The 15,782-nt window shown below is 37.7% G+C and overlaps 3 protein-coding genes across 4 annotated transcripts; 1 reads left to right on the top strand and 2 right to left on the bottom strand.

The window, feature by feature from the left end:
• Positions 1-871: 871 nt before the first annotated feature.
• Positions 872-1,505, bottom strand: LOC133306565 (uncharacterized). Its single transcript, XM_061506894.1, has 2 exons — positions 1,410-1,505; positions 872-1,317 (listed from the first exon to the last, which is right to left on the bottom strand). The coding sequence occupies exons 1-2, from the start codon at positions 1,426-1,428 to the stop codon at positions 965-967; spliced, it is 372 nt and encodes a 123-aa protein (XP_061362878.1). The 5' UTR covers positions 1,429-1,505; the 3' UTR covers positions 872-964.
• Positions 1,506-4,613: 3,108 nt separating this feature from the next.
• On the top strand, positions 4,614-11,133 carry LOC133306650 (phosphatidylinositol/phosphatidylcholine transfer protein SFH6). 2 transcript variants are annotated; one of them, XM_061506989.1, is made up of 14 exons: positions 4,614-4,882; positions 5,023-5,326; positions 5,521-5,620; positions 5,743-6,009; positions 6,105-6,182; positions 6,303-6,404; positions 6,511-6,560; positions 6,722-6,821; positions 6,928-7,026; positions 7,136-7,249; positions 7,527-7,659; positions 9,811-10,220; positions 10,576-10,650; positions 10,756-11,133. In XM_061506989.1, the coding sequence occupies exons 1-14, from the start codon at positions 4,849-4,851 to the stop codon at positions 10,774-10,776; spliced, it is 1,887 nt and encodes a 628-aa protein (XP_061362973.1). In that variant the 5' UTR covers positions 4,614-4,848; the 3' UTR covers positions 10,777-11,133. The 2 variants fall into 2 exon arrangements, with proteins under 2 accessions (XP_061362973.1, XP_061362965.1); XM_061506981.1 differs by having other exon boundaries at positions 4,615-4,882; positions 9,808-10,220.
• Positions 11,134-12,030: 897 nt separating this feature from the next.
• Positions 12,031-15,709, bottom strand: LOC133306665 (phosphatidylinositol/phosphatidylcholine transfer protein SFH3-like). Its single transcript, XM_061506995.1, has 14 exons — positions 15,664-15,709; positions 14,970-15,222; positions 14,779-14,878; positions 14,430-14,696; positions 14,126-14,203; positions 13,942-14,043; positions 13,801-13,850; positions 13,553-13,652; positions 13,375-13,467; positions 13,195-13,248; positions 12,903-13,005; positions 12,361-12,719; positions 12,140-12,217; positions 12,031-12,048 (listed from the first exon to the last, which is right to left on the bottom strand). The coding sequence occupies exons 1-14, from the start codon at positions 15,707-15,709 to the stop codon at positions 12,031-12,033; spliced, it is 1,701 nt and encodes a 566-aa protein (XP_061362979.1).
• Between the last annotated feature and the right edge of the window lie 73 nt (positions 15,710-15,782).

Genomic DNA, 15,782 nt, shown 5'->3' with positions numbered 1-15,782 from the left:
TGTACCCGGGTAGAGTTCTTGAATCTGGGAAAATGTTTGAATTATTTACCCGGGTACAGAGCAGTGTACCCGGGTAAATCGCGTCCAGAAACCCCAATATGTATGGGTTTCGGCCATTGTTGCGAGGTATAGGGTTTTTGAAACCCCAAAATCTTTCTCTCTTACCCTCTCTAATCCGAAACATCACACATATTTCATCTCATCATTTCAGAAAGCTGAATCTTGGTGGGACATTGAGATTACATCTCCACACTCCCATTTTGTGCTAAAAAATCCGAACCAACCTCCAAACCCAAAACCTAGATCTAATTTTTGTGTGAAAGATGAGTTCAAGTCCAAACATGGTTCCTATAGTTGTTTACTACAATGGGAGGCATTTTGAAGGTCCGAACGGTGTCCGATTTGAAGGAAAAACAAAAACGATGAAAATCAAAGTGGGCACTACATGCAATGAACTGAAGGAGAGAATTCTTCAAAAAATGGGGTCAGAAGGTCTACCCGGGTAACTCGTAATGATATACCCGAGTACATCTTACCCGGGTAGACTATTCGTGGTACCCGGGTAGACCAGTTGCAGATGCTGTTGCAGATGCTGTTTTGGCAATTTTTGTTGCATTTTGGTAATTGTTGTGCAATACCTACATACGGTATGACTTGGGGGTGGATTGATTTCGTAGAAATAGGATGCAGTAATCAAGATGTGCGCCAATCAAAGTTGAAAATGAATAATAAACTACTTTGGGTTGAATTGATTTCCAAATTAATTATGACAATATTAATGCAAGGTCCCATACTAATGCATAGAACCAACAAGTCTGAACGTGCGCAAAACGAAAATTTCATTCATTCAAATTTTGAACATCCAGTACAAAAACATCCATGCAATGTAGGTAAAGTTCCTAAATGTACCAAAATGACTACATTACATCAAACTAAATCAATGATATGAAACCCTATGGACACACTAATCCGATGCCGTGTCCTCCCCATTCTCTTCATCCGATTGTGTGTCATCCCCATTGTCATCATCCTCCTCCTCCTCCTCCTCCTGAGTATGGGCACCCTCGCCAATTAAACCCTCCAAGCGTGAAACCCTTGTGTCCAACCGTGCAACCCTTGTGTCCATCTGGTTTCGCCACTTGCTCGTGCTCTGTCTATATCCTCTAAAGTCAGTAGTCAGATCATATAAGGATGCCATGACATGATCAAGTGTCCATCCACCCTCAGGAGGAGCTGGTGGTCGCCGACTGCGGGTGGGACGTGTCGGTCTGACATCAACCTCAGCAACGCCATCATCATCGTCATCATCATCAAGGCCTACATCATAAACCATGAAAAACAAACTTCAATACCACATTAAAAATTAAACAACACATAATTGCATAAACTCATAAAGACCAACACATCACCTGCAGGTGCATCCTCCATCTCAGCATCGTGGTGGAATGGGATCTCAGGTGGTTCTGGTGCCTTCTTCCACGTCCAGATACCCGCTCTGTTCGGTAGGATCCCACACTGCTTCAGGAGCCTCTCACCAAATATAGCATTCCAGCCTCTGGCGGTCTTCAAGGTCTCTGTTGCCATAGGCACTCCAAATCTATGCAGAATCTTCTGCACCAGAAATGCAAAAGGCAATTCAGCCTTCTTTGACTTGGCTGCCTTCCACATCAGTATGCATATGTAATGCCTCCAGTTCACCTGCTGACTGTGAAGGAGGGCCCACAGGATGACAAAGTCCCCTTCCAGCACCTTTGAGTGATTATGCGGGCGCTGGAAAATAATATGTGTCACCACATAATGAAGAATGCGAGCAGAAACTGACAAGTTGCTAACAGGATAATGAGCAAAATGACCGGGCTCAGCGTCTGCCCTCCTAGTCTCTGTAACAATGGTCTCCCGGTTATAATCACCAAATATATGATGGCTGTCTCCATCATATAGTGCTGCTCCTGAGACACCATCAAAATCGAACCCCAGTAGCTCCGTCCAGATAGGAGCAGTCATGATGATATCAATCCCGCATACACGGGAAGTCAGCTCGCCTTGCGAGTAGCCAAGGTTCTGGTAGAAGGCTCTTACCATAACCTCCGAGTATGGGCACCGCATCTCCGCCAGGTGAAGTAAATGTGTCTGCTCAAGAAGCGGCACGATGTCAAAACGCTCTAGGTTGAAGAATGCCGAATCCAGTGATTTCGGTTCGCAGATCTTCCGGGTCATGAAAAACTTCACGAACTTCTCGTGTGAAGGAATGTCATCCTCAAACAAATATCCGAACGTCAAGTCCGGAGCCTGACTCGAAGCAGCCTGGGGCTGAGAGGATGACGACCCATCGTGACGACTCTTGGTTCTTCTCTCGGAATGGGTCACTGGCAGCTTTGAAACGCGTCGAGAGGTCATTGTGTCACACTATTAAACTGAAAAAATAACCAAAATCAGAAATTAGATACATGTTAGGGTTAGGGTTAGGGTTAGGGTTAGGGTTAGGGTTAGGGTTAGATTCAGGGTTAGGGTAAGCGTATGACATACAAATTGATAAAATAATTCGGACAGAATCAAATGATATAAACGAAAACAATGAATCAGAACAGAAATCATAACATAATTGAAAAAACTGAAAAAAAAAATGCACCTTTGATCGATTTCAATCGGTAGAAGGCAAAGAGGTTGCAAGGTCCGCGAATGATGATCACAAACAAGACGAATTAGTGCAAGATTATGCCTCAAATCGCTCAAGATGACACTCCTCCAGCAGCTCTACTCGGGTACCCCTTTTGTGGGTTTTCGAATGGGGCTGCTGGGGTATTTTAAAACCCTACCGTCGCGATTTACCCGGGTACACTTCTACGTACCCGGGTAAATAATTCATACATTTTCCCAGATTCAAGAACTCTACCCGGGTACATCCCTACATACTCGGGTAGATAAAAAGTTTCAAAATTTACCCGGGTAGATAATGGTGTACCCGGGTAGGCTTCGTGGTCAACGGTCAAACAGGGGCAGATTGGTGTTATGTTTGTTGGGGAGGGTAAATTTTCGAAATAGTTTTGAATGAGGGGCAATTTGGTAATTAATTATTAATTAAGGGGCATAAGGGTCAAAAAGCCGGTGTGCTTAATTTCAAGACAGTTGAGGCATGCATATACCCATAACCCAACCAATATGAACTTAGCGCTGTCTTCATAATAAATTAAAAAGGTTAAGAAAAAAATAGTCCAACTTGCTTGGCACTTGGCTTAAAGTTGTATTTTCATGACGAAGAGAGATTGAATGTGTTTGTCGTATTTTGAGGATTTTTTATTCTTTATGGAAAATGACTCAACTTTGAAAAATAAAAGAAGAGACCAGGAAAACGGATAAATTTTAGGAATTAACTCTAAACATTTAAAGTTATATGAATAGTCAAAATTAACTCAAATCTTACTGTCTCACTTAATATACTTCATATATATAATTAGTAACATGACAAGGTCTTTTTCCACATGCCAAGTTTATGGTAGGGGATCACACGACACCATATCTCAACTCAAAATTTTGGATAACCAAATAAATTTCTCCTTAAATATGAAACCCTATATTAATATGTTTCTTCTTAACTGACTACTCTAGGGCCTAAGTACTCATCCTATCTCCTAGAATTGGGTAGCTCGAGCCCAATCAAGCTTTAATATTATTGCTAAGTAGGGTCAATGAGAGCCCGTGATGGAGACTATCACCAATAGGCTAATGCTATATCAATAATGGTAAGTGGATCCGACATTATGTTATAACTCAAAATCTTAAGACATTGAATTTATGGATCCTCCGATTTATATTTACTTAACTTAGTCCATTAGCAATCAATGTGAAACTTATCATACTTGAATATTTCAACACACCTAAATTAGGAAAGAAAGATAAGTGTAAAAAAAAAAACTTTTTAGTTAAATACAACGCCTTATGAATTAATTTAAAACTATCAAGTATTCCTTGTATTGTATTTAACTTTTAATTTAAATAAAATATAAAAGGTCTTTATTTCTCTAACATAATAAAAGAAAAATTATTTTATATTCTGAGATAAATAAAATGGGATCTATTATTAATATCTTTTAAAAAGAGAAACACATTTGTTTTTTTATAAATGTAACATGACAAATAATATGGAAGTATAATTTTCCAATATAAAAATAAAAATGAAATTATAACCATTTTTTTGTTATTTTTTCCCCTTTGTTTTATTTCTCTTTCTTACTTTAAGAAAGTGTTTGGTAGAGGAAAAATATTTTTTTATCCAGAAATTACGATTTTTAATAATATGATAAAAACATTCAGTTTGCGATAATATCTAAAAATACAAAATTTAAAAATATTTAATTTTCCAAAAATTCTAAAAAATATGAGTTTTGTTAAAAGGTAGTGTGTTTGACAAAATGCCTCTCCGGGAACGAACAAAGGTACAAGAAGTACAAATCATTCCTTTCGCTATTGGCTCATTCCCTGAACCTTCTGATGCCACGTGTCTGCGATGCTGAACAAAATCGGGACCCACACTTCTCTACCCTCTCCAGCTGCAATAACAATAACGAAAACAAAGAAAGGCACGCACGCACGCGCTCTCTCTTTCTTTCTCTAGCTGTCGCCGACGTTATCCGCCGATTATTTATTCATATTTATTTTATTTTATTTTATTATTCCAACCAGTAACAGTGTACTCTTTGGAACAAGAATCAGGATCAAGTTTTGTACACACTCACGAAGTTCCTTCGAATCGAATCGAAGCTGCAATTCTTAGGGTTTCTGAATCGTTAATGTGTTTGTGTCTCAAGAATCGCAATTGATAGTTGGACCTATAATCTCCTACCAACTGCAATGTCTGGTCCCCTCGATCGTTTCGCCAGACCTTGTGAGCATTATTTCCCTCTTTTCTTTTGATTTTGCAAAACATAACTAAGCAAACCCAAGTGTGCAAGTTTTCCTACTCCCATTTCTGATTTCTTTACGCTTTTTTTTTATTCTTGATGCTGGAAATGTCGATTTTGCCAGGCTTTGAGGGGTTCTCGGGCAGTGATGAGAAGAGGGAGAGGAGATCTGATTTTGACAACTCTGAGGATGAAAGGAGGACAAGAATTGGATCCCTAAAAAAGAAAGCAATTAATGCATCCACGAAATTCAAGCATTCTCTTAGAAAGAAGGGTCCCAGGAGAAAAAGTGATGGCCGTGTAAGCTCCGTTTCTATTGAGGATGTTCGGGATGTTGAAGAGCTGCAGGCTGTGGATGCATTTCGCCAATCGTTGATTATGGACGAATTGCTTCCAGCAGCATATGATGATTACCATATGATGTTAAGGTGCTTTCCTGTCCCTTTTCTTTCACTTACAAATTTATCCTTCGCAGCCAAATTCTGATAGCAATTATGTAGATCTGCATGCACATGCTAAAGTTCTTGGGGGAAAAAATTACTCGTTTGGTGTTAAATTACCTGTGTGATCTTGGACAGATGATCTTATACACTTGTATTTTCTCAACTTCATCGTTTTACAGATTTCTGAAAGCAAGGAAATTTGATATTGAAAAAGCAAAGCATATGTGGGATGACATGCTACAATGGAGGAAGGAGTTTGGTACTGACACTATCATGCAGGTAATTGCAAATATAATTTGGGGCATTTGTCTGGCTTCTGCTTCTGCAGGTTTAATTACAAGGGACAAGTTGTACTTTTATAGTGATTGATTGCCTTACCTAATTTTTCGTGTTTTAATCAGGATTTTGAGTTCAAAGAGTTAAATGAAGTTATGAGGTATTATCCACATGGTCACCATGGTGTCGATAAGGAGGGAAGACCTGTTTATATTGAAAGACTTGGAAAAGTTGATCCAAACAAACTCATGCAAGTTACAACTATGGATAGATATGTAAAGTACCATGTGCAAGAGTTTGAGAAAACTTTTGCAATAAAGTTTCCTGCTTGCACTATTGCTGCGAAGAGGCACATTGATTCAAGCACCACAATTTTAGATGTTCAAGGAGTGGTATGTTACCTGTAATTATTCCTCTTTGCATTGACTGTAAACTAAAATTCTATAACATACAAATCATTTATTTCTGATATAATGTCAATTATCAGGGCCTTAAGAACTTTACAAAGTCTGCCCGGGAACTCATTACGCGATTGCAGAAGATTGATGGTGACAATTACCCTGAGGTGCAATATCTCATTTTCTATTATTTTTTTTTTTGAATTTTAATGTCATCAGTTGCTGGAAATCTGAAAGATGATATACTATTGTTACAGTGATTAATTATTCTTTTATTAGTAATACAGACACTCTGCCAAATGTTTATTATAAATGCTGGCCCTGGATTTAGGCTGTTGTGGAACACTGTCAAGTCTTTTCTTGATCCCAAGACAACTTCAAAAATTCACGTATGTGAAAAATGCTGTTTTTTAGCTGTTTAAAGCTCTGTTTAGTGTTTACTAATGGTATAAGGCTGCTGACATTGCTTGATGCTTTTTTGGAAACATTACTTAGGTTCTTGGAAACAAGTATCAAAGCAAATTGCTTGAAATAATTGATGCAAGGTACTTAATGGCTCCATTTTTTACATGTTAATATCACTCTGCATATGAGAATTTTTGTATTTATGTTTTTCTTTTCCGTTGAACAATGCATCATATTTTCTAGCATCACTGCAATTTGCATTATCCTTTAAAATGCCTAATATATTCTGAACTTAATGAAGTGAGTTGCCAGAATTTCTGGGAGGTACCTGCACTTGTGCAGATCAAGGAGGTTGCCTTAGATCCGATAAAGGGCCCTGGAAAAACCCTGAAATATTGAAGGTTATATACTGTTCTTGGTTGATTTTTGGATAGGTTTGACAGATGTTATACTATATCTGTCTAACCTGTAATAGACTCGAAGTTGATTGCATTTGGACTTTTGCAGATGGTTCTCAATGGTGAAGCACGGCAGGCAAGGCAAGTAGTAAAAGTTCTTAATAGTGAAGGGAAGGTTATTGCATATGCCAAGCCACGGTACCCAACGGTAATTCTTTGCATGGCTGACTATTGCCTTACTTGAGTGGAGCCAAAATTTGATGCCTTCATACCTTTTCTTCAACTCATTTTTTATTTTTGTTACTACTACCTAACAGGTTAAAGGCAGTGATACATCCACTGCTGAATCAGGGTCAGAAGCTGAAGATATCGCTTCTCCAAAAGCGATGAAGAGTTATTCACACCTTAGGTTGACCCCTGTTCGCGAGGAAGTGAGTGTTGACATATTATAGAAGTTGCTATTGATTATCTTGGATGTCTTCTTGTGTGCACCCTCTTCCGCCTTGCATAAATTGAACGGCAATAAAGTTTTCTTTGACAATTCTTCCACCTGTTATATTGTTTATTCATTTAAATGTACAATAATTAGTCCACAATATTTGCAGATACCGTGAGGATGATCTAAATAAATTGTCAAGAAACCTGTTCATAGGATTTGCTTTGTTCTGTCCCAAATACAAAAGTTGTTTACGTTGTGTTCTTTGTCAGGCTAAGATGGTTGGAAAGTCAACCTATACCAGTAACTTGATTGGGTATGATGAATACGTTCCAATGGTGGACAAACCTGTTGATGTTAGCTGGAAGAAGCAAGCATCTCTACAGAGGTCTTATACTTCAAAAGGTTAGCGACTTTGGCCTAGTATTTATTTATTTATTTATTTTTTTGATACATGAAAGGGCCTAAGGCCCCAAGTTCTTGAAATTAAATTAGGACTATTAGTCATAGGACGGATGTCATCCAGGAGTAAGCTACAGAGGTCCGAAGGAGGCTCATGAAAGACTCTAAGTCCATATTCTCCAAGAGACGCATGTCTTGCTTGCCAATGAGCACATCTGTTGTTGTCCAGGCTAGTGTGAGTAGCAACAATTGTCCAATCTGCTCTTAGCCATTCCTTAATCCTGGTGATTAATCTAGAGTCTCTAGGGTCATTCTCGATGTTTTGCAGTATATTGGTGGCTGATGTTGAGTCACATTCCACTTGAATCTGCTTGGCTCCAAGGCCCCAAACGAGTTCTTGGCGTAGTATTTATTGATGTACCCTTTTGATGAATCTTCTCATTTTGCTTATTCACTGGAAATTCACCTAATTGCACAAATGCTTCTAACAATATGATATTCTGATAGGGTTTAATGAAGATGTGGACTGCATCTCTGTTAATGCTCTTGTTAGTTTTGCATACATTTACATTTAAAATTTCACAATAAAATTTAACCAAGCTTGTGCTTCATGGGAGAAATTATATATGATAGGTACCAGAAACCCAGAACAGAAAAGAAAGAACTGAAATGGTATTGATAAGGTGGAATCCAAATCAGGCCCAATGATTTAAGTACATGATGTCTCAAAGGAAAGGAAAACTACAGTAATCCTAGAAAAGGAAATGAGAGAAAACTAAGAGAAGCACGTAGTGCAGAGCAATGAGGAGATGTTACTGGTCTCTCCCAAGCCTAATCCATGTCTCAATCCTGAAAAAATGACTCTGCCTATTGATGGTTTACCTATTTATGCAGCAAGTGTGGTGCTTCCCTCATTCCCTTCTAATTCTAACCAAATCCTAACCAATTTCCCCTCTCTAACAGAAAAGGAATTATTCACCCTTGTTGACTTAGCAGGCTGTGGGGCAAGAGATCCCCTATACCTCTTCCCATAATACATGATGGAGTCGTATCAGTATACTGTCAGCTACTTCCATAAGTAGTAATCCACACCTTATTTTTAAAAACCAATTTTTTAGATTTTGAATTTTGGGAGAGTTGATTCTGGCAGGGTAGTCAATAACAAGATTTTGCACCCTGCGATGCTCTACGCGTTGCATGCCCTCCTTGAGATCGTATAGCATTGCATTGTGTTCTGATGGAACGGCCATCACAGGCCCAAATTACGGTGTCACAACTGCTACTGGTGATTTTGTGAATTTCGTGCCCCCCCCCCAAATCCCCGGCCCAATTTTCGTTGTGCCTTCTCTGGTTCGAGTTTCACCATTTTTTTTGGGCCAAGCCGTCTGTCTTTTTCCAGCAAGTGTTGTTTTCCGTCGTGCCTCCCACTATGGTTTGAGCCTCACCATTTTCCCCTGTCTTCCATCGTTTTCTGGCAACCCACTGACAATCCATGCTCTTTGCAGAGCAACTCCTGTCTCATCTCACTTCTGTTCTCAAGTTTTTCGCTGGTCTGTGCATTGTGCTTTTCGAGATCTACTCTGGTCTGTTATTTTTTAACCTGTGTTGTGTAGTTTGCACTTCACACCCCATGGCCTTATCCCTCAGTTTTTTGACACCTTAGTGGCTTAAACTTATTTAGGATTTGGTGCTGTATTTTTTTCCTTATGCTCCTTTACTTTTGTTGTAATCAACTTGTTATTTATGCCTTAGGTTTATGGTGATTGTGTGTCTAGACTGTCACTAAGAATTGGGTAATTTTGGGTTTTTTTGGAGCATTATATATTTGCAATATAAATTATTTATCTTGTATGCATAATCTTCAGGATAGCGGCCATCCTGCTATAGTGTTTTTGGGGTCTCTGTGCTGCTATCTAGGATCGACAGTTATGGATCCTTAACATTGTATCTAGACTTTGTCTGCACTTAAATCTCAGAATCAGAAGGCTTTTGCGTGAGGGTGCCTGTTGGAGGTCTAAATCATTACTGTGCCTATATTTAAGAGTTTAAGCTTTTAGGACAGTTGGTGCTTGATAATGTTACTTCATTTATTGATTTGAATTATCTAATGTAATTTTCTCTAGCAACATTAAATTGAAATTTCCAATACAGGAGCACCTTCTCTTCTCGACACTACTCAGAAAACTCCAGAAGGGATTCAAGCTCGGATTTGGATAGCGCTGACTGCCTTCTTCTTGACCTTTGTTACTCTTTTCCGTCAAGTTGGATGCCATGTGACCAAGAAACTTCCTGCATTATCATCTAATGATGATCAGAGTACTTCAGAACCAACTCTTGATACAACCAACACGGAGGTTTGTGATCTGTCATCAACTCCATCAACTCCAGCATGTACAGAGGAAAATCTCCTTCCCTCCATGCTGAAAAGGTTAGGTGAGCTTGAAGAGAAGGTTGACACACTCCAATCTAAGCCATCTGAGATGCCTTATGAAAAAGAAGAATTGTTGAATGCTGCTGTCTGCCGGGTTGATGCTTTGGAAGCAGAGTTAATTGCTACTAAAAAGGTGGGATGCTATATTTTTTGTTTTTACCACTTTCGAAGAAAATGTTGTCATGGCAATGCACTTTATATTTATGGAGTACATGTACATGCCTAAAGCAATGCGATATTTCTATTTCTTCTTTTTCCTCTTATTCTTCTTATTATCTTTAAATTGAAAACTAAAAACATGTCATTGCTTCATATCTGATTGCACGTCGTGTTCAATGTTACAAAAAATTACAATCTGCATGGAACTGAGATTTGTTTGTGCATTTTGGAAATGCACAATATAGTGTTGAGATGTAAAGAATACAGTGTCTCTTTGATTACTTACCTGAGTTGGGCCCTAATATTTGGATTTGCTTGATTGTGCATAGGCTCTCCATGATGCGTTAATGAGGCAAGAAGAGCTGCTTGCTTACATTGATAGGCATGAAGAAGCCAAGTTACGGGTAAGTTTGCACGTGTATTTTTCGAACACAGTTAAAACCTTAAATGGACATTTTCCAGATTTCTGATGATTCTGTTTGCTTCACATTTTGCTCTGTTTGAATCAGAAAAAGAAGTTTTGCTGGTGAGATTTATTTCGATAGAAAGAGACTCTACGGAGGAGGATATTTCTCAAAGCACACTTATTTCTATGGAGTGTTGACCTTGCACATGATGTAACTCTTAACCGCTGATTTTCAGTGTACTATGAGTAAACTTAATGGAGAATTGTTTCTAATGTGTATATCCAGAATGGCATCTTTACTGGCTTGTAAAACCCAATCTTTGTTGTGGTTAGCTTCGGTTATCGGTGTGTTTGGTTTTGGTTGCCTTTGTTGGTTGAAAAGGTTTTGTTCATCTGATCTTTCATCAGGTGCATCGAGTATTATATCAGTAATGCACGTGCCTGATTAGGATTGTCTGCTGGCCTTGTCCTCTGGTTTTGTAGATATGCTTTCTAAAAAAAGTAAAATATTGCTTTATCATTCGGCTGCCTAGTTTATAGTAATTACTGTTAAAAGCTATATCGTAATCGAATTTATTTACCGGGTGGGACGAAAGAAATATCTTTGGTAGAATCGATTCATGCAAAGGTGCAAGCATTTCACTAGTGTTTCCAAAATGACTGCGATGACAGGTACAAGACGGCTTTCAGCCTGATTGGATTCCTTTGAGATATGTTAAGAGCACATTCAGTTGGTAAAATGTTTTGGTAGGAAGTTTTGACAAGATGGTTTGTATGAAGTCTTCCTTCTTATCAAAGGTAGATTTAAGGGAAGAAAATAAGGTTTTAGTATTCGATTGGTGGGACTTTTACTCAGAATACTTATTGAAGTGAAAGAGGGAGAGCGTAATTCATAACTATATGAATGCACAAGGTACTTCTAAAAATATCTGTTTTTTCAAGTTCATAGAACCAGACGGGTTTCAATAATAATGCAAAATTAGTGTTACTTTCGATGGCTTTTGGGACCATTAATTTGCAAAGCAATCTAATCTTATTATTATTTTTTAAAAATAAAAGGTAAATCGTGCCTAATTTCATGCAACATATACACAAGTGTCAAGGAATGACAAACTTTATATTGTACGGAAGTTTTTAACGGAATATTGAATAAACCAAATAGCCAAATGCAATAGGCATTCGAGGGTATAGAAAGCCACCAAAAACATGGGGTTTAGTACCGTTCCAAAAAATAAATAGAAAAGTATATTATTGGGGAGTCAATCATTATGAATAGACAAACTGAGTATCCTTCCCACAAACTGTCTCAGATGCTTGAGGGATTGTGTCGCGCGGATGTTAAATATTTGAGGTCACATAGCAAAGCACACCTATCAGCTTACCAGTGGAAGCGGAACTGTAATCACAAACCCAAAAATGTGTGTGAACAAAAGCACTCGATAGTCTATAGAAATTTTTTATAGGAATGCATGGCAGGTATGACATACCAACTTTTTCTTCTTCTTCTTCTTCTCATCAATTTGAGCTTGAAGTTCTACTTGTCTAGCAAGGGCATCATCAAGTGCCTAAACCCCAAATAGGAAGCAAATTAAATTCCAAAAATGTTAGCGCACACGTAGTTATCTAGTGGAAGATGTTTTATCATCTTTTATTTTATTCCCCAAATAATGATGGCATTGATTCAAGTATCAAGGAAAAACAGTAATACCTTTTTGGTTGCAGCCAACTCTTGTTCGAGAGTACTGACCCTGTTTAGAGCATCATTTAGCATTTCCTCCTTTTCGGGTGGCATGACAGGTCTCATGCTGAGAACAGTCATTTTCTCTTCTAGTTCAGCCATGCGCTTCATCATTGTCATGTATTCATTGCTTGAAATTGCAGGCGCTTTCATCATAGTCTCATCATAATATACTGGGCTGCTATAGAGTGCTGCTTCAGTTATTTTCCTTGGCAAGTTACTTGTCATACGGATCATGGTTACAATTCCCATTACTAAGGCCATGATTCCACCAACAAATTGATTGTTAAACCCATCAAAATTCTTGCTATTATGGGCAGGGAAACAATCTGCTTGCAAGGAAAATAAATTTAGAATTTTAACAAAACCATATTGTGATATGTTTCTTCCTTGTCAATGAGCAAAAATGCGGATTATGTTGTTCAAATTGTTATGAGCGGTGTTTTACTACTTACCATGTAATATATGTTAATCATAAGATGAAAGAACAATCAAATAGAAGTACCTAATACCTTGAGAAAGTGCATATTTATCATTTACTGATTTCTTCCAAGATGAATCGACTGGCTTGTCAATCACTGGGACAAAGGCATCATACTGATACACATTACATTGCTTTTCGACCTGCAATATATATGATCTCAGAAACAGAAGTAGAAAACGGGAGAAATTAATATGACCTCAAGTTTACAGACACAACGAACAACATGACTAGATAAACTAGGCAGTTTCCTCAAAACTATTTTTTGAAAGAAATAATATATAGGACGGGAACAACAACTGATTGAAGCCTAGGAAACTTACTTTTGGAGACAAACATTGCACATCATGTGTCTCTGGAAATGATTTTTTGTATCCCTTAATGTTATAGGCAAAAAAAGAAAAAAAAATATTAATCAAATATTCTGTCAAATAAATACAGAGAAAAGTTTCAGGACAAAGCTTTGCTCTCTGAAATTGCTAACAATTTAGGAAACTCACTGCCTTTTGAAGTGATGTTTCATCTTCTGTGATTGTTTTCTCCTCAATGCCGGATAAGGTTTTTCCCTTGCATTTTCCCTCGCCATTTTGAACCATCTAATTCATCCAGAGGAAATACTTTATTGTTTTCATTTGCTATATTATATTACTAAAGAAAATTGATATTTCAGAAATAAACTACCTTCAAGATGTCTGGGTCATTCCATGGTCCCTTGTCGGAAAACATACAACCACCTTTATCTGCACAAGTACAAGTACCGCCCAAGAACTCTGGAAGTTCACTGTTAAATACCGTAGACTTAGTGTTATTTATAGTCTTAAGGAGTAATGTCAGTGCCATGATGGAACAACATAATTATAAATCAATGAATTTAATTTGGTCATGAAGAGAAAAAAAAATACTTCAATGAAGAAGGAGATAAATTTAACCTGGCATCAATGATCTCAAGCAACTTGCTCTGGTATTTGTTACCTAGGACCTGGTGAACAAAACATTAATATGTTTATTGCCCCCTACTTAACTGAAAATCCTCCTTGGTTCAAATTGATAAGTAGACTAAAAATGCTTACATGGATTTTTGAGGTGGTCTTGGGATCAAGGAATGACTTAACGGTATTCCACAAGAGCCTAAATCCAGAACCAGCATTGATGATGAACATACGATTCAGGCTCTGCATGCAAAGGAAAACTCAGTTAGGGTAAATTTAGAAGACAATTTAAACTATTGCCATGCCTAAGTAGATTAACAAGTACCTCAGGATAGTTGTCACCATCTATCTTCTGAAGCCGCTGGAGGAGATCCCTTGCAGCTTTGTTCATACTTTTAAGACCCTGACCAAGCATGCTAGTCAGCAATTGTGTGAAACTTCTTTCAATATGAAAAACATTTATAACAATTGATATGATATCCACTAGTATAATTGGAATTGGACATTGCCTCTTTAAATCTATAGTGACTATCATCTAATGTGTTACAATATTTCTTTCCTCTTATTGGTTTCTCATTGGGCAAAAGAGATTGAAGAACTAAAATAAAGGGTTAGAATTTTATACGCACCACTCCTTGCACATCCAAAATAGTTGTGCTTTGGTCAATGTGCTTCTTTGCTGCGATTGAACAAGCAGGCATCTTAACAACAAAGGTCCTCTCAAACTCTCTAACATGGTACTTGAGATAACGTTCCATAGTTGTTACTTGCATAAGCTTGTTAGAGTCAACCTGACCCAATCTTTCAATGTAAAGAGGTCGTCCATCCTTATCAACTCCATGATGCCCTTGTGGGTAGTATTTTAGAACTTCATCAATTTCCTTGAATTCAAAATCCTAAACAACACAAAATTTATAATTAGATGAAGAACACCACAAAATATATAAATGGTGATTCTTATCTTTTCCACATGATTACCTCCATGATAGTATCAGCACCAAATTCTGTCCTCCACTTAAGCATATCTGCCCACATTTGTTTTGTTTTCTCAAGGTCAAACTTCCTTGCTCTCAAGAATCTGAGAGATCATCAATTAAGATGTTAAACGGAGTTACTCATGCTACAACTATAAATAAATAGTGAACAAAAGACTATGTTAAAAGGGTTACCTTAGCATCATATGATGATCATCATATTTTGAGGGTAATAGCTCTTCCAAGATCAGTGCTTGGCGAAAAGCATCAATTGCATGTAACTCTTCAGCATCAATTTCATCCGCAATAGAAAGAGACATAACTCTGCTGTGTTTTCGCCCCTTCTTGGTAAAGGAATGCCTGAACTTAGTTGAGGCATTGATTGCAGCCTTCTTTAGCGACCCAAGCCTTTTCTTCTTCTCATCCTCGGAATTTTCAATTTCATGACCTGTGCTTGCATGAAGAAAACAATTTACTCAAAGAAGTTTGAATCAGATGACAGAAATTAAGATATTCACACGTTTAACATCTCATCCTGATGCTGATGTTTTAATTAATAACCAAGGAAAATATAAATCATCTGTTTTCCAATAGCATAACATCTGGATTTATAACTGCTTTTTGTTTGTTATCGTACAACAAAATGCTTGTTTGTGATGATAAACTGATTTCAGTTTCCTCTATTTTCCACTTTTCTCATCATCATATGTTAAAAAGCATGCAAAATTGATATGGCATAACATTCCAATTCTAGCTAGTACGAATGTAACCATATAGAATAGATAAAGATTTCATAGTGCATGCAAAGAATATAAGTAAATACAGACAAAGAACCACAAAGGATGCAAAGGAAAGTTCTGAGATATGAAATTCAAGTAATTAGACTTACCAAGTGTCATAGTTCGGTCAACAGATCCAGACATAATGTCACACATGATTAATTGAATCTTGTAAGATTAGCCGTAAGGCAAAAGAGAATCAAGCAGTAACATACATGAAAAGCCTGCA

The sequence above is a fragment of the Gastrolobium bilobum genome, unplaced genomic scaffold (genome assembly GCF_033153095.1).
Source record: "Gastrolobium bilobum isolate Gb01-03AN ecotype WA unplaced genomic scaffold, APGP_CSIRO_Gbil_v1 utg27758, whole genome shotgun sequence".
NCBI classification, from domain to species: domain Eukaryota; kingdom Viridiplantae; phylum Streptophyta; class Magnoliopsida; order Fabales; family Fabaceae; genus Gastrolobium; species Gastrolobium bilobum.
This window is presented reverse-complemented; position numbering and strand designations above follow the sequence as displayed.